Here is a 25,791-nt window from a genome sequence, read left to right as displayed (position 1 = left end):
CCACGAAGTGAGGGGCCCGTTGCGTGACAGCAGTTTCGGCAGGGATGAGATGATGGGGGCGAAATTGCGAATAAAGCGTCTGAAGTAAGAACACAGACCAATCGAACTGCGAATTCTTTGACAGACGTTGGCTTAGGGAATTCGGCGATGGCCCGAAGTTTGACTGGATCTAGGAGTATCCCATCCTTGGATACGACCTAACTGAGGATTGTCAGCTGCCGAGCAGCAAATTGGCACTTCTTTAGGTTTAGTTGTAGGCAAGCGTTTGTTAAGCACGTCAAAACACACCGCAGGCGTTGAAGGCGTGTTGTGAAGTCGTCAACGTCGTCAACAAAGTCGTCAACAACAACGTCGTCAAGATAGCACAAGCATGTGTGCCACTTCAAGCCGCGCAGAACTGTGTCCATCATGTGCTCAAAAGTTGCGGGCGGATTAGAAAGTCCAAAAGCATTACGTTGGATTCGCATAAGCCGTCGGGTGTTACTAAAGCTGTCTTTGGCCAATCGGCGTCTGCCATGGGTACTTGCCAGTACCCTGAGCGCAGATCTAAAGACGAAAATAATTCTGCGCCCTGTAGACTGTCAATGGCGTCATCTATGCGAGGGAAAGGGTACACGTCCTTGTGTGTGATCTTGTTGAGGCGCCTGTAGGCGACACAGAACCGCACAGAACCATCTTTGTTCGTAACGAGGACGACAGTGAATGCCCATGGACTGTTCATTGATTACACGACGCTCTGCAGGAGATACAAGATACGGTCGTTGCCGCAATGGCTGTTGCGAGCCAGTGTCGACGCGGTGCGTAACAGTGCACGTCCGGCCTAGGGAAATTTGCCCGACATCGAAAGAAGAAAGAAATCCTTCTAAGAGGCACAAAAGTTGAGATCTGGTGTAAGGTCATCGGCGATAGAAGAACCGAACACATCACTGGACGGTCCATCAGAGGTAGAAAGAGCAGTGAGCGCACTGGAACTAGCACAGCAATGGTGATCGGGGAGGTCTATAACTTCCACGTCTTCGATCGCTTGTACATGGCGGAGACATTGCCCTCGGAGCAGCATCACAGAGTATGGAAACGGGTTGCAAACGAAAATGGTGCTGTAGCCCTGTTTGATGTTCACTGTCGCAAAAGGTAGCAGCAGGCCTGTCCAGATGAGAAAGCGGTCAGATGGAGACAATAGTGCAACCGCGTCGGAGAGGCCACTGCAGTACATGGGCAGGACCGTTCACGTGTTGGGAGGAACGTGGGTGTCGTCTTGAACAAGTAGCTTCCTCAACAGCGAAGTATTGTTGGTGAGCGGCAAATCTAACAGCGGCGAGAGTTCCAGCTCGGCCCGTGCGCAATGGATAACGGCATTGTGGCACGAGAGGAAATCCCAGCCGAGGATAACGTCATGAGAACACGAGGTGAGGATGATGAATTCTATGGCGTACAGAAGGTCGTCAATAACAGCGCGAGCAGTGCAAGCCGCTAAGGGGTGGATATACTGACCACTGGCCGTGCGGAGGGACAGTCCGGAAAGCGGCGTCATGACTTTCCGAAGTAGGCGGCAAAGCCTAGCGTCCATAACACATACGGTGGCTCCAGCGTCCACGAGTGCAGTTGCGCGAACACCGTCAACAAACACTTCGATCACATTTGAAGGAATGCATTGAGGACTTTCACGTTTCGACGGCGCCGCAGCCCTTGCTTCTTGGACTGCGACGAATAGTTTTCATCGTCCCGAGTTACGGGACGGGCTCGCATCGGCGACACTGAGCGACGGCGCGGAGACGGTGAACGGCGGGTAGCGGGCGTCGGGCGCAGAGTCGGTGACATAGCCGAATGGGGGTCGGAATATGGACGGTTGAATATGGACGGTTGAACTGGCTTGTCACGGCTGATGCGGCGCTAGGTGTCTGAACGCGATTACAATAACGAGCGATGTGACCGGCATAGCCGCACGCAAAGCATATCGGATTGTTGTCGGAAGTACGCCACCGGTTCCCTGGGGTAGGTCGCATCCATGTAAGAGGTCGCGTATTACAGGGCTGCAGCTGGTATGACGGCATGGCGAGCTGCGGTCGGGGCCTAGCCGCGACGTTGGCATAACCAAGAGCCACACTCGGAGAGAGCGGTTGAGTCCTCGCGACGACTTCAGCATAGCTGAGTGGTGCATCCGTCGGGACCTGTTGGGACGTCGTGGCGACATCAGCGTAGCTTAGTGGAGCGGCCGCAGGAAGATATTGATGCTGGTCTGGCAAGACCTCAGCGATTTCCTGCTCGATCACGCGACGGAGCGTGGGCATAACATTCGTTGCGAGCTGTTGCACATGGGGCGGCTGAGCGAAGGTTAGCAAGTAGAGCTGGCGTGCAACTTCCTCCCAAAAGAACGCTTTCATTTCTGTAAGCAGTACGGACTGGTCAGAGATAGTAGTCAAACCAGCAATGTGTTCGTTACGGGATGAAAGGCGACGTGTCAACGAGCGCTGCCTCCGTAGCTCCTTGGAGCTTTGGCAGAGAGTAACGATGTCTGGCACGGACTGAGGATTTTTCGCAAGGATCACGTTGAACGCATCGTCTTCGATTCCCTTCATAACATTTCGGATTTTGTCGGATTCCGACATCGTCGCGTTGACTCGTTTGCACAAGTCCAGAACATTTTCAATGTAGCTGGTAAATGATTCACCCGGCTGCTGTGCACGTTCGCGCAAACGCGATTCTGCTCGCAGCTTGCGCACCGAAGGGCGACCAAACACCGCCACCAAAGAAGTCTTGAACAAGGACCACGTCAGAACATTGGTCTCATGGTTGCTGTACCAGAGACTGGCTGCACCCGCGAGATAGAAGATCACATTGCTGAGCTTTGCGGGGTCGTCCCATTTGTTGTGAGCGCTTACCCGCTCATACGTTGTCAGCCAGTCCTCCACATCGGTGTCGTCCACGCCGCTGAAGATGACAGGGTCCCTGGTGAGGCACACCAGAACACATGACAGATTGAGGAGGCGCTTGCTGGAATGGGGTAGGTGGCACTTGGTGGGATGCGGCTTCGGGCACGGTTGAGTGCAGGGTACGGGATCGAAGCTCCAGGATTTATGCTGTACGCAGAAGCACTCTCCACCACTTGTAAAGGCGTTTCTAAGACACCTGCCGTTTGGGCCGTTCGTTGTTTGAAGGTCCGAGCTCTCAGCACGAGCGGCCTTTCTCAAAGAAAGCGCAGGAAGGATCGACCCACTAGAAAGGGCACCGATAATCTTCAGTACAATCACAGCACCTCCACCAAATGCCATGGGATGCTTCTGTAAGTAAAGTCTGGAGGGCATCTGACAGATCAGGAGGACGGAGCAGTCTCAGCTGTAAACCAATTGAGCGCGCAATACTAGTTCGTCGTCTTCCTCTTCCACACTGCACCGTACCGGCACCGATAATCTGCAGCACAATATATATATATATATATTGTTACGTGTGGAAGAACACAGACGAAAGAGGCTATTTACAGGCTATTTACACTGAAGCCAGACAGCCAGGCCCAGAATCGCTCGCACCAAGAGCACAAACACACTTCTTCGTCTTTCGCGTGGCGGCTCGTCTCTTCAACATCTTTCGATGCTATCGTAATACTACCCCCTCGGCGGCAAAAGTGCCGTCACAGTGCTGTTAAATATCCAAGGTGCTTGGAGAGGTGTAGGGTTTGAGCCGGGCGACGTGGACAATATCACTGGTTGTCACAGCGGAGGACGTAGTGGGTGTGGCTGGAACGATTTCGTAGGTAACATCGGTCACTTGGCGGAGCACGCGATATGGGCCTGTGTAACAGGAGAGCAGTTTTTCACAAAGGCCAACTTTACGCGATGGTGACCAAAGGAACTCGAGGGTGCCGGGCGCAAAATGCACATCACGGTGACGGAGGTCGTAGCGTTGTTTATGTTTTTCTTGAGACACTTGCAGACGAGCACGCGCAAGTTGGCGAGCATGGTCAGTAGGGGTGATTGCATCACGGGCATAATCGCTAGTTGAAGCTGTGGGGAACTGAAGCACAGTGTCCAGTGGTAGCGTCGGTTCTCAGCCATACATGAGGTAAAGCGGGGAAAAGCCAGCAGTTTCGAGACGGGAAGAGTTGTATGCAAAGGTAATGTAAGGTAGAGCCAGGTCCCAGTCACGGTGGTCGGCGGAAACGTACTTCGATAGCATGTCTGTAAGCGTGCAGTTCAAACGCTAGTGAGGCCGTTCGTTTGTGGGTGGTAGGAGGTGGTAATTTTGTGCTGTATTGAGCAGGCACGCTAGATGTCGTCAATGACTTTGGACAAGAACGTACGGCCACGGTCGGTGAACATTTGACGCGGAGCACCATGCATCAAAATGATATCGTGTAGGAGGAAGTCCGCGACGTCAGTAGCGCAACTGGTCGGAAGAGCGCGTGTTACGGCGTAGCGGGTCGCGTAGTCCGCAGCGACGGCAATCCACCTGTTTCCTGATGTAGATTCCGGAAAGGGGCCGAGAAGGTCTAAGCCAACACGATGGAAGGGCTCGGCAGGGATGTCGAGCGGCTGCAGGTAACCAGCAGGGAGCTGGGAAGGCTTCTTGCGTCGTCGGCAAAGTTCACAAGCGGCGACGTAACACCGTACGGAACGGGCAAGGCCCTGCCAGAAAAAACGGCGACGTACTCGGTCATAGGTTCGAGAGACGCCGAGGTGTCCAGCCGTTGGGGCGTCGTGAAGCTCTTCTAGAACGGTTGAGCGGAGGTGTTTAGGGACTACAAGTAGGAACTCGGAGCCGTCCGGATGAAGGTTACGACGGTATAGAGTACCGTCGCGGAGTACGAAGAGGCATAGAGTAGTATCGGCCGGAGAGTGTTCCAAACGGTCGATGAGTGCTCTGGTGTAGGCATCACCACGTTGCTCGTCGGCGAAATGAAGGAGCTGGGATACTGAGAAAACGGAAGCAGCACTGTCAGTATTGGAGGAGTCATAGTCGTCAACAGGGTAACGCGACAAGCTGTCAGCGTCTTGGTGCAGGCGGGCAGACTTGTACACCACGGAATATGAAAATTCTTGTAGCCTCAAAGCCCATCGACCAAGCCGACCTGTGGGATCTTTTAGCGATGAGAGCCAGCAGAGAGCATGATGGTCAGTGACGACAGAGAAAGCGCGACCGTAAAGGTAAGGGCGGAACTTCGCAACTGCCCAGACAACAGCAAGGCATTCTCTTTCCGTAATGGAATAGTTGCGCTCCGATGGTGATAGGAGGCGGCTTGCGTAAGCAATAACGCGATCCTGGCCACGCTGACGTTGGGCTAAGACGGCACCTACACCGTGACCGCTGGCATCTGTACGCAATTCTGTAGGGGCATCAGGGTCGAAGTGGGCGAGAATGGGCGGTGAGGTGAGAAGAGTGACGAGGCGAGAGATGGCGGTGGCTTCTGAAATACCCCACGAAAATTGTACGCCTTTCTTCAGAAGATTAGTGAGGGGTCTAGCAATTGCCGCGAAATCCTGAACAAAACCACGAAAGTACGAGCATAGCCCAACAAAACTGAGAACGTCTGCGGCTGTCTTCGGAACCGGAAAGTCTCGGACGGCGCGAGTTTTCTCGGGATCAGGCTGCACTCCGGAAGCGTCGACGAGATGGCCCAGAACAGTAATTTGGCGGCGGCCAAAACGACATTTGGACGAGTTGAGTTGCAGCTTCGCCTTTCGAAATACATCAAGTATAGCTGTTAGACGCTCAAGGTGAGAGATGACGTCGTCGAGGTAACATAGACACGTGGACCATTTAAAACCTTGGAGCAAGGAGTCCATCATACGCTCAAAGGTGGCCCGGGCATTGCATAACCCAAAGGGCATTACTTTAAATTGGTATAGACCATCAGGTGTTACGAACGCGGTTGTTTCTCTGTCCATGTTGTCGACAGCAATCTGCCAGTAGGCAGAGCGAATATCAATAGAAGAGAAATAGCTGGAACCATGAAGGCAGTCAAGGACCTCGTCGATTCGTGGGAGCGGGTAGACGTCCTTCTTAGTAATTTTGTTCAAATGGCGGTAGTCTACACAGAAGCGCCACGTGCCGTCCTTCTTCTTAACCAACACCACAGGTGACGCCCAGGGACTCGAAGAAGGCTCAATGATGTCTTTATCTAGCACTTTGGTCACTTCATTTTGAATTACTCGGCGTTCCGACGCAGAAACGCGATATGGTCGTCGGTGTATAGGCGTAGCATCGCCAGTAGGAATCCGATGCTTTACCGCGAGCGTCTGGCCTAAAGGGCGATCGTCGAAGTCGAAAATATCTCTGTAGACCGATCACACTTTGGAAAGGTCTTCAGTCTGAGTAGAGGACAGGTCCGCCGCAACCATTTTCTTTATGTTGGGATCGGCGCCCGAGGCTGGCGCGAGGGGCACGCCAAGCTCGGAAGAACCATCGGTTGATAAAGCTGCCACTTGATGGTCGCCGAGGCAGTCAACGTTGGCAAGGCAAATACCTTGCGGGAGAATTTGTTTTGCCAATCCAAAGTTGAAGATAGGCATGCGAGTGCAGTTATTAGTAATAGTACGAACACTGTGAGGCACGGTGACGTCATACTGTAGTGGAATGTCGGGCAGAGGAGGGACGAGGTACTCGCCATCAGGAACAGGTTGGGAAGACAACAGTTCAATATAGGCTATTGACTTTGGTGGTAAGCGAATAAAGCCTTTGGGGCGCAAGCGGCACTGGGGTTCATCAGGAGGTTCTGCGAGAATCGGCAACTCAAGGCGAAGGGTACTGGCAGAGCAGGCAATAAGAGCAGAATGTGCAGAAAGAAAATCGAGTCCGAGAATTAGGTCGTGGGGGCAATGAGCAAGCACTGTGATGAGGACAGGAGTGTGGCGGCCGCCGATGCTGACACGTGCTGTACACATGCCGACGATAGGGACAGTACCGCCATCCGCGACGCGGACGACGCGTGCCGACGCTGGGTTGAGGAGCTTTCTGAGTCGTCGTCGGAAAGCAGCATTCATAATTGAAATATGGGCCCCTGTATCGATCAGTGCAGTGACAGGATAGCCGTCGACGTCAACGTCAAGAAGGTTTTGGTTCGTAGGCAACGTGAGCAGAGGATTTGAGGGCAGGGTCGACAACGCAGCTTCACCTCCAGAAGCTGCAGTGTCTAGTTTTCCGGCGGCATCCGGGAGGCGATAGGCGGCGACGAAAATCGACGGGGTTGGGGCGAACGAGACTGGTGGCGTCGAGGTGAGGGCGAGCGGCTGTAGCGAAGGTTCGGAGCAGGGGCATCAGCGACAGTGGGTTCATGGCGGGAGGCATAGGGAACAGAAGGTCCAAAGGTGCGGGGATAAGCGGCGGCCTATGTCCGAGGAGGAGGTGGCCATCGGTTGCGGCAGTGACGAGCGACATGGCCGATGCGACAGCAGTGGAAGCAGATCGGCCTGTCATCAGGGGTACGCCATTCGGACGGGTTGCGGCGAGATGTGGCAGAAAAGGACTGCCGAGGGCGAGGAGGGCCACTAGAGAACTGGGGAACGCTAGGTTGAGACGTTGAACACACGGAGTTCAGACCCATGTTCTCGAATTCCTGTCTGACGACGGCCTGAATCATCGCAATCGTGGTAGCTGGCGGATCAGGAGGCGTCGCGGAGAAAGCTGAGGAACAGGCGGCCTCGAGCTCGCGACGAACAATACGGGTTACGTCGTCACAGGTGGTGGCCTGACGCGGTCGACCCTCACATGTCGACGTAGCAGCAGTGTTGGGTAGCCGCGTGATGTGGGGTGTGATACGGCGGCTCTTAGCGTGTTCAAGGCGACGGCATTCTTTTATGATGGCGTCGACAGTCGAGACGTTGCCGAAAACAAGCAAATTGAAAGCGTCGTCGGCAATGCCTTTTAGCACATGGGCCACTTTATCTGCTTCGGACATAGTATCGTCAGCTTTGCGGCATAGATCCAAGACGTCGAGGATGTATGAAACACACGGCTCTGTAGAGGTCTGCACACGAGACGCAAGAGCCTTCCTCGCGGCAACCTTGCGCCCAAGAGGGTCGCCGAAAAGTTCCCGAAGCTGTTCTTTGAAAGTGTCCCAACTGGTGAACTCGTCGTCGTGCGATTGGTGCCACACGCGTGGGGTGCCGCCGAGATAAAAGATGACATTGGCGAGCATAATCGTTGGGTCCCACCTGTTATTAGCACTGGCGTGTTCATAGAGCTTGATCCACTCGTAAACATCCTGTCCCTCCAGGCCAGAGAACACACCAGGGTCGCGATGTTGGGCAACCGTGACGATAGGCGTAGTCGGGCGAGCCGAAGCCGTTGCAGAGGCGGTCTCGTCACCGGGGGGCATGGTGACACGCTCGATGTACCGACTACTTCGGAGTTCCGTGGTGAGGACGGGGATCGCTAACCTCCACCAGAATGTTACGTGTGGAAAGACACAGACGAAAGAGGCTATTTACAGGCTATTTACACTGAAGCCAGACAGCCAGGCCCACAAGCGCTCGCACCAAGAGCACAAACACACTTCATCGTCTTTCGCGTGGCGGCTCGTCTCTTCAACATCTTTCGATGCTATCGTATATATATATATATATATATATATATATATATTGTAGGGAAGCGTTGGAACCTTCAAGTATGTCGTCCGCTCCAGCGATTTGAAGTGGGTAGTCCGTTGCGGTAGAGCACGCGGACGTCGTAGTCCTGCAGACGAAGTGCCCAACGGGCGAGACGGCCTGGGGATCCTTCAATGACGACAGCCAGCATAGTGCATGGTGTTCAGTAACGACCTCGAACGGGCGGCCATACAAATAAGGCCGAAACTTCGTAAGGGCCCAGATGATCACTAGGCATTCTTTTTCGGAGACGGTGTAGTTGGCCTCGGATTTAGTAAACGTACTACTTGCATACGCCACGACATTGATAAGGGTGTTTATTGGACGGCACTTAAAGCAGCGCAAGGGCGACAGTCCAAAAGGCGCAGCACGGACTCTCAGCACGAGCAGCGCTCGAGAGCCGAAGAAAACGACCCTACTAGAAGGCGCTGGAGCGGACGACCCACTTCAGAGTTGCGACGCTTCGCTACAATTACCCCGGGTGTAAAAAGGGAGCCGCCCGGCGACTTAACAGGTTGTCACCATGGAGGACTGGCTCGCTATCTACGAGCGCGTGAGTGTACCCAACAGATGGGACGAGGTAGCCAAATTGAGCAACTTGGTCTTTTACCTGGCGGGAGTAGCAAGTCTGTGGTACAACAACCACGAATCCGATTTCCCGACCTGGTCCGCTTTCAAGACTGCTATTATCGACGTGTTCGGCCGCCCTGCTGTTCGTAAGCTGCAAGCAGAACAGCGTTTGCGCGAACGAGCTCAGCAGGCCGGGGAATCTCTCACTAGTTACATAGAGGACATTCTGGACTTGTGCAAGAAAACAAACGCGACCATGTCCGAGTTGGATAAGATAAAAATGTCATGAAAGGCATCGACGACCGACGCCTTCACCATGCTACTCGCCAAAAATCCTTGCACGGTTGCAGAGCTAATAACTCTGTACCAGATTATGAGGAGCTACGCCGGCAGCGGTCATTGACCCGTCGGCCACCAGCACGGGACGCAGATCTCGCTGGCTTGTCAACCGTTTCTGACCACACCACCTTGCTGGCAGAAATGAAGACATTTGTGCGCGAATAAATTGCACGCCAGCTCTCTGCTGCCCTTTGCTCACCCGCAGCATGTGGAACAGCCATCAACCACACTCCCGCCTCCCCTCCCGCCGAAGTCATGCCCGAATATCACCAGTTTCCTCCAGCACCGGCGCCACTTAGCTACGCTGAAGTTGTCGCCAGGCCAGCCGAACCAATCTCTGCGGCTGCTCCGTTTAGTTACGGCGAAGCCGTCGCTGGACCTCAGTCGTTCGAAGCGGTTGTGCCGCCTACGTACGCCGATGCCACTAGGCTCCGTCTGCAGCCCACCATGCTGCCATATCAGCAGCCGCTACGTCCATCGCGTCCTGAGCCGTGGGTGGGACCCTCTCCGGCAAACCATTGGCGCACTTCCGACAACCGTCCCATATGCTTTGCGTGTGGTTACGCCGGCCATGTTGCACGTTTTAGATGCGAAGCAGCTTATGGTCGGAGCTATGTCACTCCCTCCCTCGCTCCCTCCCTCCGCCGTGCGGCGTCCACATCCCTACTGCGCATGCTCATCCTCCTCCCCTCCTCTCCTCTCCTTGTCTCCTCTCCTCTCCGACGCTCCTCTCCTCTCTGGATTGCGCAACGAATGGCAACACCTGCGGCTCTGCGCGCGATAATGCGAAGCCGCTTAGGTTAGAGGCGCGAAGGTAAGCGCCCCAGAGGCACCCGCAACGAACGCTGGCAAAACGCCGACGGCGTCGACAACAGTTCTGCGCGTTGCTGGTGCTGCTGAATGTCCAAATTTATACAGCTGATAAAACTACCTTGAGTCGACCCCATGGCTGCTTCGCATACTACTCAGGGTTCCCCTACGGGAAGAAGGTGTAATTTTTTTTGCAATCGCGTGCAGTCGCCCCACTTCAGAGGTCAACCACGCGTCCCTACAATATATATATATATATATATATATATATATATATATACACTGTTACGCGCGAAGTATTTATTTAAACATGCAGGACAGATAAATCGGAACGGTTGGCGTGTTTCGGGACCGGTGCAAAAGCTGCCAGCCGAACGTCATCCTCCTTCTCTTCCGCCAGTCCCCGTGGCGATTCACACTCTTTCTGTCCTCTGTTACGAGAGCTCGTGACATTTCCCCGTTGGCAGACGAAGCCCGCCGGGCAAGTCAGTCAGTAGATCGCGGATTGCAAGGCTTCAGGTGGGCAACGTGCGTGACTTCGGTTTTCGCCGAGTGTCATCCAGTGTTCGTGAGGCGTGCAATGCGATAGTTGACCTCGCTGAGGCGTTCAAGTATAACGTAGGGCATAACATAGTGGGCCAAGAACTTCTGGCACAAGCCGCGCCGTAAGGGCGTCCAGAGCCACACAAGGTCACCAGGATCGAAATATACATGTAGGCGGCGACCATCGTAGCGGATCCCTGACCGGTCCCGCGAGGCCAAGGTGCGTAGCCCAGCAATGCGTCGCGCTTCTTCTACTCGACAGAGGACTTTGGTAATAGAGTCATTGTCATGAGCGAAGTAGGGAAACATGTTGTTCAGTTTGTAACGAGGCGGACGAGCATAAAGAAGGAAGAACGGTGAGTAATCGGTGGCGTCGTGTCTCGTGGTGTTGAAGGCATAGGTGACAAAAGGTAGGATACTGTCCTACTTCTTATGTGCGGAATCGACATACATCAACGGCATGTTGGCAAGCGTTCGGTTTGTACGTTCAACCAGGCCATTATTTTGTGGTTTATATGGCGTCGAATGGCGGAAGCTAGATGAACACAGACGAAGGGTCTCTTCGACAACGTCTGCAGTAAATTGTCTCCCATGATCGCTGATTAAAATGCGAGGAGGCACATGTAGGAAAATAACGGAATATCTGTTGCTTCTGTTGCTGTTGCCGATGTCAGCGCTGCCGTCTCTCAATAGCGGGTGAGGTGGTCTTCATACACAATAATCCAGCGATGGCCATTGAAGGATCGCAGGAAAGGGCCCAGGAGATCTATACCAACTGTTCAAAGGGGGCGCTGGAAGGCGGAACTGGCTGAAGTTGACCATGCGGTGTGATTGTAGGTCGTTTGTAATGCTGGCATTCGGTAGAACTGGTGACGTACCGCTCGGTATTATGACGCATCTTGGGCCAGTAAAAACGTTGTTGAGCACGGTAGAGTGTTCGTGTGGAGCCCAAATGACCTGAGGTGGGATCGTCGTGCATGGCACATAGTACTTGAACGCGGAGGCTCTTGGGACCAACTAAATGATAGCGTGCGCCAGTGGTCGAGTAGCTCTTCTTGTACAGGACGCCATCACGTAGGCGAAAACGGCAACCTGTTAAGGCTCGTGTACGGCCGCGAAGAGTGTCTGCAAGCTCTTGTCCTTCTGCTGTTCGGATATGAAGGTACCCACATCAGGAAATTCCGGAGACACAAAAGCGATGTATTGGTCGAAGTTGTCAGCGTCCCATTCGGTCGGCAGCAGTGACATCCGAAACAGACAGTAAGCATCAGCGTGTCGTCGACCGCTCTAGGAGGAAACAGTAAAATCGTACTCCTGTAGGCTGGGAGCCCAACGCGCAAGTCGACCTGAAGGGTCCCGCAAATTCACGAGCCAGTACTGTGAATGATGATCCGTGACCACTGTAAAGAGGCGCCTGTAGAGTTTCATATGACTGAAACCGTTGCACCGCGAAGATAACCGCCAAGCACTCTGGCTCGGTAACTGTATAATCGCACTCAGATTGACTCAAGGAACCGCTTCTCTGCTCAGTTTCCACCAGATGAAGAACGAGTCAGACAGTCCGGTTCTGGGTCTAATCCCCGTCGTTATTTAGCTACAAGTTGGAGCTGAAACCGACCCTGTCTTCTGCCCCTCGACTTCCGGCCATGGAGCAACTGCGCACCACGCGCGGCTTCGTCCGGAGGGCCACCACCAAGGTCATTTCAACGATCGACGCCCTGCTGTCAGATGGGGCCACCCCAGTGCGGGTGGTGCACCAGTACCTCCAGCTCGTCTTGGCGCAGCAGGCGGAGCTCGTCGTGTTCAACCGCACAATACAAAACATGCTCACGAATACAGACCTGGAGGCAGACCTGACCACAGCTTTTGAGTACGAACAAAAGCTCAGCTTCACCAAGACAAGCGTGCGCCTCGCTACTGAGCCGCGTCTACCGATCGTTCCTGGTCCTATGACGCAACTTGCCTCGTCACTTTACCAAGCTGCCCCTTCCGCCGCACCTGTAGTGTAGACCGTGTCGCCCGCGGCTAGCGTACGAGATCACGTGCTCACTTTCGCCGATGCACTGAACAAGCACAGCGCCGATACCAACACCACTCGCGTCGGTGTGAACCTCTGTTGGTGCTGAGGGATCGAAGTGGCGACGAATAGGCTGCGACGTCAAGAGCAACTTTAATTGACGAAACGATGAGCCGCACTCTGTGGTCCACTCAAAAGGAACGCCTTTCTGGAGAAGGCGCGTGAGAGGAAGGGCCGCGTCAGCAAATCTGGGAATGAATCGGCGAAAGTAGGAGCATAAACCTAGAAAACTTCGCAATTGCTTGACACTGAGGTTCCCTAAATGCCTCTACAGCCGCAGTCTTTTGTGGATCTGGTCGGTTGCCTTCTTTATCGACCTGATGGCCCAGCACAAGAGCTTGTCGCTCCCCAAAATGACACTTCTTAGAATCGAGGACCACGCCAGCCTTCTCCAAGCAGTTCACCACTAACTCCAGGCGCTTGTTATGCTCACTAAATGTTCTTCCGAAGATCACAACGTTGTCCAGGTAGCGGATTTCCCATTTTAAGTCACGCAGTATAGTGTGCGTGAACCGTTCGAACATTGCGAACGCGTTGCATTGCCGGGAAGGCATGATGTAAAATTCAAATAAACCGTCGGGCGTCAAAAATGCTGTTTTTTTTTCCTTATCATGAATGTGCATAGAAATTTGCCAGTAACCTGACCGCAGCTCAACAGAGGAGAAGTACGAGGCCACAAAAAGGCAATCGATCGCGTCGTCAATTCGCGTGCACGTCTTTTTTCGTAACGTTGTTTAGGCGTCGGTAATCAACACAGAATCGCCGCTTACCGTCTTTCTTTTTCACCCCTATCACTGGTACTGCCCAAGACACGCGATAGGATTTTTGTCGAATCCGTTGAGCAGATCCTGTGTTGATGCGGTGGCGAGTTCTAGACGCCGGGATCGATGTCGGGCGGTCGTGCTGCACGAAGTCGACTGCTGAGGAGTGTTTCGCAAGGAGAGCCACCAACGCTTCATTCATGCTTATGGTCACTGAGCGATTTAGCGACCATGGAAATGAAGTTTGAGTGCACAGGCCGCATGTTACTGGTTCTTGCTGTGCCCGAAAGTTCTGTAAGTGCTGCCATGGGTATCGGCGAGTCTTCTTGAAATGATTTAAGCTTTAAGCCTTGAGGTAACACCGCCGCTTCAGTAGAACAATTTATAACCCACAGCCGTGTGCATCCATTCAGCACCGATACCATGCAATGAGGAACCAACACGTTTTTCTTTAGGCAGTTCGCATGTACAGGGTCCACTGCAGCATGGAACGGGTTGCGAGTAGAACAAACAACAGAAACACCCATCGCGGATAAAGCGGGCGCAACTGTCTCCTCAGAAATGCAAAACACACTCTCTTGGTTGGGCGAGTCTTCCAATATCTAGGATGAAGCACTTCCGCCCACACTGAGTTCTCCCGTGTGGCAGTCAACATTGGCACCACAAAACTGCAAAAAGTCGATCTCTAGAATCACATCGTGGGTGGGACAAGGAAGGACCGTAAGCTCAGTGTTATAAACTCGACCACCCAATGACACATCCACATTACAAACTCCGATCGGGTACCATGAGCCATACCCAATCCGCGAAAACGTGTGTTCTGCATCCCAACGAAACATGACCTTGCATCCCAGAAGACTTTTAAACAGCACACTCATGACGCAAACAGTTGCGCCCGTCAATACGCACATGAACCCTATTCTTCAGCATAAAAATAGTTGGAGGTATCTCAGTCGGCAGCAAAGATTTTCCAGCCACCTGACCCCCATCGGTCGCGCTGGCTAGTTTCCGGTGGGGGTGACTGGAAGCGGCGCCGTGGAGAAGATGACGGGATACGCCACCGGGGAGATGGTGATCGATACGCTCGGAAAGCTGGTGATGGTGTAAGGGTGCGGTCGGAAGCAGGCGAAGGGTTACGAGTTCTTCATTCTCCAAAGTAGCTTCCTAAGGTAAAGTTACGTGGCCTTTCTACTCCGAAGTGGCTTCCTAGAGCGGAGTTCCCTGGCCTCTGGGTGTCCATGATACGGCAACTGTGCCACGTAGACGGCATCGATTGCCCATAGCTTGATGGTCGACGTTGGATAGAGTACCTGGCTATGTGACCTGGTTTGCCACAGCTGTAGCACAACTGCATAGGGCGAACATCGGGATGCTGATGACAATGTTCAGCCGTGGTCGTGCGTTGAGAGTAACGAATATTCTCTCCTTGCGAGTCATAGGCAGTGGCTGGTCGTCGTGAGCGACCGTTGCGTGGGCGCTGATCAAGACTTCGGTCAAAAGAATCGTTATAGGACGCTTGATTGAGGTCATAATATGAACCGTCTTTATAGTTGTCAAAGCCCGCTGCGTTTACCGAGTGCTGCCAATGAGTCGAGGGGGCTGCACAAACCGCGTCTCGGAAACCGCAGGAGCTGTAACGCGGGTTCACATAACGTGCTTTTTCTTCGTGTCAAATGAGTTCCTCACGGGCAGTATGCCGAATTGTGGCCAATAAGTCTGTTGGACAATTCGTGCCCACACTGGCAACGGTCGTCACGTCAGCTATCCGTCCAAATTTCGGGGCAATTCGACGAGTCTTCAGTGTTTCGAAGGTACGGCAGAGCCGTGTCACATCTGATACGGTTTCCAAGATATCTTTTCCAATTAGGAAGTTGTACACATCTTGCGCGATTCCCTTTAAAAGGTATCCCACCTTATCCTCTTCTGACATTCGAGGGTTTGCAGTCTTACACAGTTTTAGAACCTCCTCGATGAATGTGGCGCAAATCTCTCCGGGGACTTGAGCCCACTGAGCTAACGTTAGTTCCGCTCGTTTCTGCTTAGCATTCGAATAGCAAACACACTTCTTAATCTCATAAACGAAACAGGTCCAGGTAGTGAGCGCGTCCACATGGTTGTCTTACCAAACCGTCGCTATGTCAGTCAGAAAGAAAACAACGTTCCTCAGTTGGGAGACGCCGTTCCAATGATTCTACTGCCTTACCCTTTCTTAATGGGTGAGCAGCTCATTGACATCTTCTCCTGCCTTTGCGGAGAACGTGCGTGGCTCTCGGTAGTGTTGAATTGGAGCTGGTCCTGCCGATGCAGTACTGGGAGCATATTCGTCTCTAGGCATGATGGTGGACGATGGCGAAAGTCTGGCAAGGCGGGGATTCTACGAAGGTCTTGTACGGACGATTCTGATGTCGGTCGTGGGAGGTACCCAGCACAGCTCCAAATGTTGCACGGGAAGCATTTATTTAAGTATACAGGGCGGATAAATCAGAACGGTTAGCGTGTTTTGGTACCGGTACAAAGGCAGCTGAAAGTCTTCCTCCTTCTCTACCGCCAGTCCCCGTGGTCATTCACACTCTTTCTGTCCTCTGTTACGAGAGCTCGTGACAATATATATATAGATTCCATTAGTTAAAGTCTTTCTCTCTCTCTCTTCGTCTGAACACCGCATGTGCGACCGCATTTAAAGGTGATAAATACGATATATACGGCTTTGCAACACGCAAGAAATGTTTACAATGTTTTCTGAAGCTTAGCGAGATCCGTATTTACAAATTCTTCGTGTGTGTATGTGTGGCAAATCAACAATGTCCACTCAAGATGTCTGAATGGCTGCTGCATGCAGATCTGTGCGGTTAAATAACTGTAAATTTGATATGAAACCTTTAACAATTTTACCGATTTTCAGCAATCTTTCTTGAAAACTGAGGCATCAGTTAAAAATAAGATTCCTACAGTCGCTACATTTTCTATTACTTTTAATTCAACAATCCTCATAGAGTTCGCTAGAGTTAAGTGCAACAAACAAAATAACAAACAAACAAACAAAAACAAACAAAAACGATGTCATCGTTTCAAGCTATTCCGGGTGCTTCTTTTCCGACCATACAGAGTTTTTAAAGATCGTCTGTGGCAGATAGCCTAGTTCTAGGCAATTAGCTATATTACTCAAAGAGGCGCTCACTTCTTACACGACAAATCGAAATGCACATTCGACGAATTAACAAACATTTTCTAAGTAATAATTGATTACATTACGGGTTAGATTGATATTTACGAATTGTATCCACTTGAAACAAATTTTCAGGATAACACCAGCTTGAGATATTCATTCCCAAAGTGTGCGACGAAATACAGGCGTTCCAGTTATTTTCGTGCTTGAATACATAAAACGATGGTTTCTTAAAAAAGTAACTGAAACAATACTCCATTTATATCGCAAGTTTCACTTCGCATCTCTCGAAACCCACGTGATCCACATAAGCCGTTCCTAGTGAATATGCCTTGCAAGTTCACCGGCTACAACTTCTAAGTACAATATATCCCATGAAGTAATTATTTTAAAATATAATTACTTAGTTTTCTGAAATATACGAATATGCATTTCCGTTTTTCGGGTGAGGGAATTTCTCCGCTTAGAGTAATCCAGCTCGACAATACAACGCCATGTGCCACAGGTATTATTTAAAAATTCCGCATGATCTCAAAAAAGAACATACCATATACGTAGAAACTCCAATTGAGAATCTTCTTTCTAAAGTATAAGTGGCGCACAGTTCGTACTCACCTTTTCTTGAGGCAACTGGCGAGGACATTTGTCATGGTGGTTATCTGGTCCCGAGATTTGCTTGTGACTTGCGACATGCGAATGAGCGCGGCCAGTGCGGGCGCCATGGAGTGCGAGACCATCTCCACGCAGGCCAGTTGGAATGACATTTGGCTGTTCGAAAAAAAATGCTGCACAGTATTAGTCGCGTATGTCCCGGTCTAGCAGTGCAACAGGCGGGGCTAAAGTATATGAGCGTCGGTATACGACTAATGCTGCTTGTAAAGAGGAAGTTCTATCTGGGTGTCCACTCCTATTTCTCTATCGTGCCCAGGAATTAGGATGGATAGATGAATGGAAAATTGGATAGATGGATTAATGCTATGAACGTCCCCTTTGGAACGGGGTGGTGGCTTGCGCCACCAAGCTATATATTTTCGTATTTTGCAAAATGCCTTATCTCTGTTTTAGTTTTTTTAACATACGATAAATGCCCTGCATATAATGGTGATGATAACGAATATTGGCATCCCCTTTGAAACCAGGTGGTGACAAATAGTCACCTAGCCTGCTTTAGCTAAGAGGAAGCTTTAGCTCGGGCCCAATTCCAATGTCGCTTATTCAATACATGTAAAACGTGCAAATACTGTTCAGAGATAACCCCGCGACCAATTTAAATTAAATTTTATGCATTTGACAGATAAAGTTCAATTATAGTGACTGTCGTAAGCGTAATTTCGACCTAGAACTTGAATATGCCTAAAGGAATTTTTAAAAATTGGTAAGCTAAGAACATTATATGCACGAAGTTAAAAAATTTCGAGCTCCGCACCGAGAACAGATATCGCAATTCTGGGAACGGCATCCATTAAATCATGGAATGCGTACAAATTTTATCTGTAAATTTATATCGACAGAGATGTTAATACTGCTAGAGATTTTAATACGGCCAATATGTCTAATGGTTTTGTTAACCTGATTAATGTACCAACAAGAGTCACAATTGAAAGCCATTCTGTGCTTGATCTGATTATCCCTAACGCTATGCAGACGTATGTTATATCGGGCGCTTTATCTTGTTGCATTAGTGATCATCTTCCCGTGTGTGTTTGCATAGAGAATCACTGACATCCTTTGGTGACGAGCTCGCCAAAATTGATTGGAGCAAGATAGTTGAACTAGACGATGCAAATTTAGCCTTTAATATTGTTACGATGAAGGGAAAGAAGAAGGTGACGCGAACGAGAGGAACACGAAGACTCTGGCCGTTGCCTGAACGCCATATTTCTTCGCTTGTAAATATGCATTCTTCTACACTCGTGGGCCTGCGTTCTTCCTGCAACATTTTGGTGGAGGTGCGGGGTACAATCACGGAACTTCGCAGCGGACGTCATCTACCTGCCGCCACAATGGCAGATCAACCGACACAGCCGGAAATGCCTCAGCAGTCCACGCCAACGGTCATCCTCACTCATCTGCGGAACCCGGGGACATTTTGTGGCACGGACAACGCCGACTTCGAGGAGTGACTTGCGATGTACGAACGAGTGTGCGACAACAACTGGTGGGATCCAACAATGGTGCTAGAAAACCTCATGTTTTATCTGAAAGGAACTGCGAAGCAATGGTACAATACGCATGAAGCTGACCTAACAAGCTGGGATGTCTGCAAAGAAAAAATGCGAGACCTGTTTGGCAGACATGTCGGTCGTCAGTTGGCAGCAAAAAAAGAAACTTGCATGCCGCACTCAGACGTCCACAGAATCCTATGTCGTGTACATACAGGATGTGCTGGCTCTCTGCCGCAAGGCTGATAACACCATGACCGAGGAGGATAAGATTGGTCACATACTAAAAGGTATGTAAAAAGCCCAATACCGCCGCGACATCTTCGTGCGAAGACCCGCCGCGGTTCGTTCAGCCGACAAGATCAGAAGATATAACGCATATCGTTCGCCGTGAGCTTGAGGCCATGGCTCCGGCTCCAATTCGTTCCGACTGTCGGGAAAGTGTGCCCGCTATCTCGCTTATACAAGCGGTCGTTCGGGAGGAAATAGCGAGTTTGGGCATTCCATCTCTCTGCTCGGTCCGCCATACGAGCACCTACCAGATTTCTCCGGCCGATCGCTCCCAGACGCAAAGCTTTCCGCCACTCCGCCGCAACCCCGCTGACTGGCGCACAGCGGATTACAGACCCATCTGTTTTAATTGTTCCGGTATTGGACACATCGCCCGTCATTGCCGTAACCGCTGGTCGTCGTCTCCTCGGTGGTCGTCTCCGAGCCACTACCGCCAAGTACCAGACAATCGCACTTTCTCGCCCTACACGCGGCCTAGGAACATCAACGCCGACAGTCCTCCACCAAGATCCAGCCGCTCCCCGTCTCCGCAAGGCCGTCGGTGCCGTTCGCCTCTCGTTCCCCGCTCTTCGTCCCCATCTGCAACCGGTCGCTTCCCTTCGGGAAACTAGGCGGTGCAGCTCCCGGAGGTGAAGCTGCAACTCCGACCCGGCCCACAAATCCTCTGTTGACCCTGCCTACACATGGAAACCTACTGGACATTGAAGTTGATGGTGTTCCTGTTACATCTCTCGTTGACACAGGAGCGCAGCTTTCAGTTATGAGCGCTGCTCTCCGCCGAAGGCTCAAAAAGGTTCTGACGCCCGCCGTACCGTGCACTGTGCGAGTCGCCGATAGGAGTACTTCACCTGTTCTTGGAATGTGCACAGCACGTGTGACCATTGCGGGCCATTATAGCGTTGTTTTATTTATCGTCCTTGAGCACTGTTCAAACGACCTAATTCTCGGCCTCGACTTCCTTTCGCAACACTCTGCCCAAATTGACTGCTCCGCAGGTGTTGCACAGCTGGATCTGCCGCTTCCTGCCGACGCAGACGCAACAACTTGTGCTTCACCCCACTTATGGTCTGTTGAGTTTGCAAGGCTGTCTCCACAGGCGGCTACCAATGTCCTCCTGACGCCCTGTCCTCCCGTACCTGATGGCGAGTACGTCGTGTCCCCGCTTACTGACGTGGGTTTGTCACGAAATATTGCCCTACCGAGCACCTTAATCCGGATCCTGGAAAACTGCGCTCGGGTGCCCATCCTCAATTTTGGATTTTCGACGCATGTGCTGCCATATGGTATTGCCGTCGCACTTATCACTCCTTTGGAAGAATTTGAGATTTCTTCTTTGGCCTCCGAATCCTTCCTGAGTACCAACGCGCCTTTGTCACCCATTCCTCCGTGCTCGACGCCTGCGGACGATGTTTGTAAGATAATCGCCCCTGACCTTCCTTCCGAGCAAACAACAGCTCTTCGTCACCTCCTGTCATCTTATCGAGATATCTTTGATTTGGACGACCGTCCACTTGGTCAGACATCTGTTGTCACGCATCGCATCAACACCGGTGACGCCAGCCCCATTCATAGGCGGCCCTATCCTGTCTCCGCAACAGAAAGGGTCATAATCCAGAAAGAGGTCGACAAGATTATGGACAAGGACATCATTGAACCTTCCAGTAGCCCGTGGGCATCACCGGTTGCCTTAGCAGAGAAAAAAGACAACTCGTGGCGCTTCTGCATTGACTACCGTCACCTCAACAAGATAACAATAAAGGATATTTACCCCCTGCCTCGCATTGACGACGCTCTTGACTGCCTTCACGGATCCCAATACTTTTCATCAATTGACCTCCACTCCGGCTATTAGCAGATTAGGGAGATGGACCGTGAGAAAACCGCCTTGGTCACTCCGGACGGTCTGTACCAATTTAAAGTCATGCCCTTTGGATTGTGCAATGCGCCAGCTACATTCGAGCGCATTATGGACTCTATGCTGCGCGGCTTGAAGTGGTCTACATGCCTCTGTTACCTCGACGATGTGATTGTGTTTTCGTCGAACTTTGAGAGCCACCTGAGGCGCCTTACGACCATACTCTCCGTGTTTCGCAGGGCTGGCCTTCAGATAAACTCCTCTAAGTGCCATTTCGGTCGCCGTGAAATTACCATGATCGGCCATCTCGTAAACGCCGCCGGAATCCAACCTGATCCACAGAAAGTCCACGCCATGCGCAGTTTTCCTGTACCTTGTTCAACAAACGATGTCCGTAGTTTTCTGGGCTTATGCTCTTATTTCCGGCGATTTGTGAAACAATTTGCCGACATCGCTCGCCCTCTCGCTGACCTTCTTAAGAAAGATGCCTCTTTCTCTTGGGGACCACTGCAGGAGCAAGCCTTCTCTACCCTGGTCGAGCGGCTTACAACCTCCCTGATTCTGTCACACTTTGACCCTTCTGTGCCTACTGAAGTACGAACTGACGCGAATGGTAATGGCATCGGCGCTGTCCTCGCTCAACGTCAACAGGGCCACGACCGTGTCATCGCTTACGCCAGCCGCCTTCTTTCCACGCCCGAGAGAAATTACTCCATCAGTTAGAGGGAATGCCTCGCGTTCGTATGGGCGGTCGCGAAATTTCGGCCGAACCTTTACGGTCGGAGCTTCTGCGTCGTAACCGATCATCACGCCCTCTGCTGGCTCTCCTCTTTGAAGGACCCAACTGGACGACTTGCACGTTAGGCATTGCGTCTACAAGAATATACATTTTCTATTATGTATAAGTCAGGGCGCCTGCATAAAGACGCTGACTGCCTGTCCCGCAATCCCGTGGATCAACCGGGCGATACCGATGCAGACTCGGACATCGGTATTCTGTCCCTCTCCAGCTTTCTCCATATTGGCGACGAGCAACGCCAAGATCCTGTTCTTCGAACACCTATGGAACGCCTAAGCTCCTCGCCTAATGACCCGTCTCGGCGGATGCTCACCTTGCGCGATGGAACTTTATACCCTCGCAGTGTTCGTCCTGATGGCCCGGAGCTCCTCCTAGTCGTTCCAAAGCACCTTCGACTGGCCGTGCTCCAGCAACTTGACGACGCTCTTACTGCTGGACATCTGGGCATCACTAGTACATACGACCGCCTGCGGCGCCGCTTCTTCTGGCCCGGCATTTATCACTCTGTACGCTGTTATGTCACTTCTTGCGACCTGTGTCAGCGCCGCAAGACGCCTGCTATGCCTCCTGCTGGTTTAAGACTTAGAGATTGACTCCAACCAAATAAGGAAATTTACTAGCCCGACGTTTCGGAACCAATTCGGCTCCTTCTTCAGGGGGTATTCTTCGGAGGCGGCGGTGTGCCGCTTTTAAAAGGTCCGTCGTAACAAAGGATAAGAAGGGGGAGAGAGCGTAAGGTGGGGAGACACTTGGCAGGGCACCTGCTCTAGACAGACAAAATCGGTGGTGGGGAGCGGTGGGGGGGGGGGGGCTTCGGCGTCGCTGGTCGGCTGGATTGACCGATGCTGGGCGCCCTTTATTCGCGGGAATTCGTTGACGAGGGACAGGGGGGGGGGGACGAGTTGTTGTGGTGTTGCTGACCTAGAGCGGGGCGTCCTTTCTTCCCTTCGTCGCGTCTGCAAGGCCATGAACATACAAAGAAGGAAGAATGCCCTTCACGCGGTTTATATTACCCGCCGTGTTCTGAATGTGCCAAGACTCGATTAGTAGCCTTTTTCGCCAGTTTGTCTCTGTTTGAAGGATTTGGGTTTCTTGGAAAGAAATCTTGTGGTCGGCGTCTTCGGAATGTTCGACGACGGCGCTGCGTACTCGGTTGAATGTTCTGACGTCGTTTTCATGTTGTCTGATTCTTTCTTTTAGATTTTTGCTTTCCCCGATGTACGACGCCAGGCAGTCGGCACAGCTGATTTTATAGACGACGCCTTGAGCTTTTTCTTTTGGTGGACGGTCTTTTGGTTTAGGAATAAGGATATTCAAAGTGTTCATCGGTTTATGCGCGACTTTGAGGCCTTCTTTTTTCAATATTCGGCTGAGAGCTTCGCTGGTACCTTTGACGTATGGGATGGACACTCGTTTCTGTGGTCGAGGGGGAGTCAACGGTTGTAAGTCTCGTAGTTTGTTTTTTCTTTTTTGTTGTCGGGTTGTTTTTCGAATGAATTCCGTTGTGTAGCCGTTCCTTTTGAGTTCGTTGAGAACCGTTCTCCTTCCTTTTGATCTGATTCCAATGTGCAATGAGTTTCGACTATTTTCAATAAAGAATTCACGACCGATGCCTTGTGGTTTGCAGGATGGTTGGATGAGAAGTGTAGGTAGCGGCCTGTGTGGGTTGGTTTTCGGTAGACTGAGAATTTTAGATTGCCGTTGGTTCGTGTAACTTGTACATCTAGGAATGGTAGCGATCCGTTTTGTTCGCGCTCCGATGTGAACTGTATATCCGGGTCTATGGAATTTAAATGGCTCTGCAGGTTTTCGACTTGCGACTCCTTCACGATACGGAAGCAATCATCCATGTACCTGAGGAAAACTTTTGGCTTCGGGGAAAAAGTACTCAGAGCTCTGTCTTCGATATTTTCCATAGTTAGGTTAGCCATGGTGACGGAAATTGAGGCCCCCATGGGAGTTCCTTTCACCTGCTTGTAGTAGCTGCCTCGGAAGGTGAAGTAGGTATTTGATAGGCATAGCTCGAGAAGGCGGCAGATCTCGTCTACACTCAAGGGGGTTCTCTCGTCGAGTGTGTCGTCGCGTTCCAGGGCATCCCTTGTTGCGGATATAGCTAACTGAATGGGTACTCTGGTGAACAAAGAGATCACATCAAAAGAGACCAGGCATTCATCATCTTCGAGGCGTACCACCTATTTTGTCTGTCTAGAGCAGGTGCCCTGCCAAGTGTCTCCGCACCTTACGCTCTCCCCCTTCTTCTCCTTTGTTACGACGAACCTTTTCAAAGCGGCATACCGCCACCTCCGAAGAATACCCCCTGAAGAAGGAGCCGAATTGGTTCCGAAACGTCGGGCTAGTAAATTTCCTTATTTGGTTGGAGTCAATCTCTAAGTCTTAATCAATTTTCCCAACCAGACAGGTAATTCTGTCGAAATGTTTAGCTTCAACTCCTGCTGGTTTGCTTCAACCAATTGCTATCCCTACAGAGCCCTTCTTCCGTGTGGGCCTCGACCTCCTTGGCCCCTTTACTATTTCTATGAAAGGAAACAAATGGATTGCTGTAGCAACAGATTATGCCACGAGATATGCCATTACACGAGCGATGCCAACCAGCTGCGCTACAGATGTCGCCGACTTCCTACTATACGACGTCATCCTGCACCACGGCGCCCCTCGCCAGTTACTCACCGATCGCGGCCGCTGCTTTCTCTCGAAGGTCGTCGATGATCTGCTCCGCTCCTGTTCTACAGAACACCACCTCGCTACCGCATACCACCCTCAAACGAACGGCCTCACCGAACGACTCAACCGCACACTAACTGCTCGCTACCGCATACACCAGCTCGCTACCACCCTGACCCTGTTCGTTTCCGACGATCACCGCGACTGGGACGTCGCTTTACCGTACATCAATTTCGCATACAACTCGTCCCGTCACGATACTGCCGGATTCTCCCCATTTTACCTTTTCTATAGCCGCGACCCCACCTTGCCCTTCGACACGTTGCTACCTTCCGCAGTACAATCATCCAGCACTGGTTACGCTCGCGATGCTATTGCCTTAGCCGCCCAGGCCCGAGAGGTCGCCCGTCATCGCCTCACAGTCTCGAAAGCTTCTCAAAAACGACGCTACGACCTTCGGCACCAAGACCACCATTTTTCACCTGGTTCCCTTGTCCTTCTCTGGACGCGTTCACGTCGCGTCGGCTTGTCGGAAAAACTACTTTCCCGCTATTTTTGGTCCATACCAGATCTTACGACAACTGTCCGACGTGACATACGAGATCGCCCCAGTCGGTCAGCCTTCAGTGCCTCCCAACGTCACCAGGGACGTTGTTCACGTCTCCAGGCTCAAGCCCTATGTCCCCCCGTTAAGCGACGCTCCATAACCTGCACCGGGACGGAGCTAACCCCACCGAGAGGGTGATGTTACGGTGAAGGGAAAGAAGAAGGTGACGCGAACGAGAGGAAGACGAAGACTCTGGCCGTTGCCTGAACGCCATATTTGTTCGCTTGTAAATATACATTCTTCTACACTCGTGGGCCTGCGTTCTTCCTGCAACAATATGTTTAATAATAGCTTTAAACAAATATATCACGACTGTTTTCCTCTCGTGACACACTCGAAAAATCGATATATCCGCAAGCCCTGGATAACGCCAGAGTTCCACAGAGAAATATAAACCAAACAAAAGTTATACAGGGAATTTTCGCGCACTCGACAAGCTGAGGCCCTTGTGGTATTTAAGAAATATAGCAAGAAATTGACCAAGAAACTGCGATGGGCACGAGCTCCCTATCACCTATCACTTCTAGATGTCAAGAATTATCGACATAGTGCA

At 51.6% G+C, this 25,791-nt stretch overlaps 1 protein-coding gene across 1 annotated transcript in view; it reads right to left on the bottom strand.

The window, feature by feature from the left end:
• Positions 1-17,565, bottom strand: part of LOC119449046 (uncharacterized) — a 29,250-nt gene extending 11,685 nt beyond the window's left edge. The window contains exon 1 of the mRNA XM_037712241.2: positions 17,458-17,565. Coding sequence (XP_037568169.2) covers positions 17,458-17,564 — 107 coding nt within the window. The 5' untranslated portion in view covers position 17,565. The remainder of the gene's footprint in view (positions 1-17,457) is intronic.
• Between the last annotated feature and the right edge of the window lie 8,226 nt (positions 17,566-25,791).

Source organism: Dermacentor silvarum, chromosome 4 (assembly GCF_013339745.2).
Source record: "Dermacentor silvarum isolate Dsil-2018 chromosome 4, BIME_Dsil_1.4, whole genome shotgun sequence".
NCBI lineage: Eukaryota > Metazoa > Arthropoda > Arachnida > Ixodida > Ixodidae > Dermacentor > Dermacentor silvarum.
The sequence above is the reverse complement of the archived record's forward strand: the minus strand, read 5'-3'. Positions and strand labels throughout refer to the sequence as shown.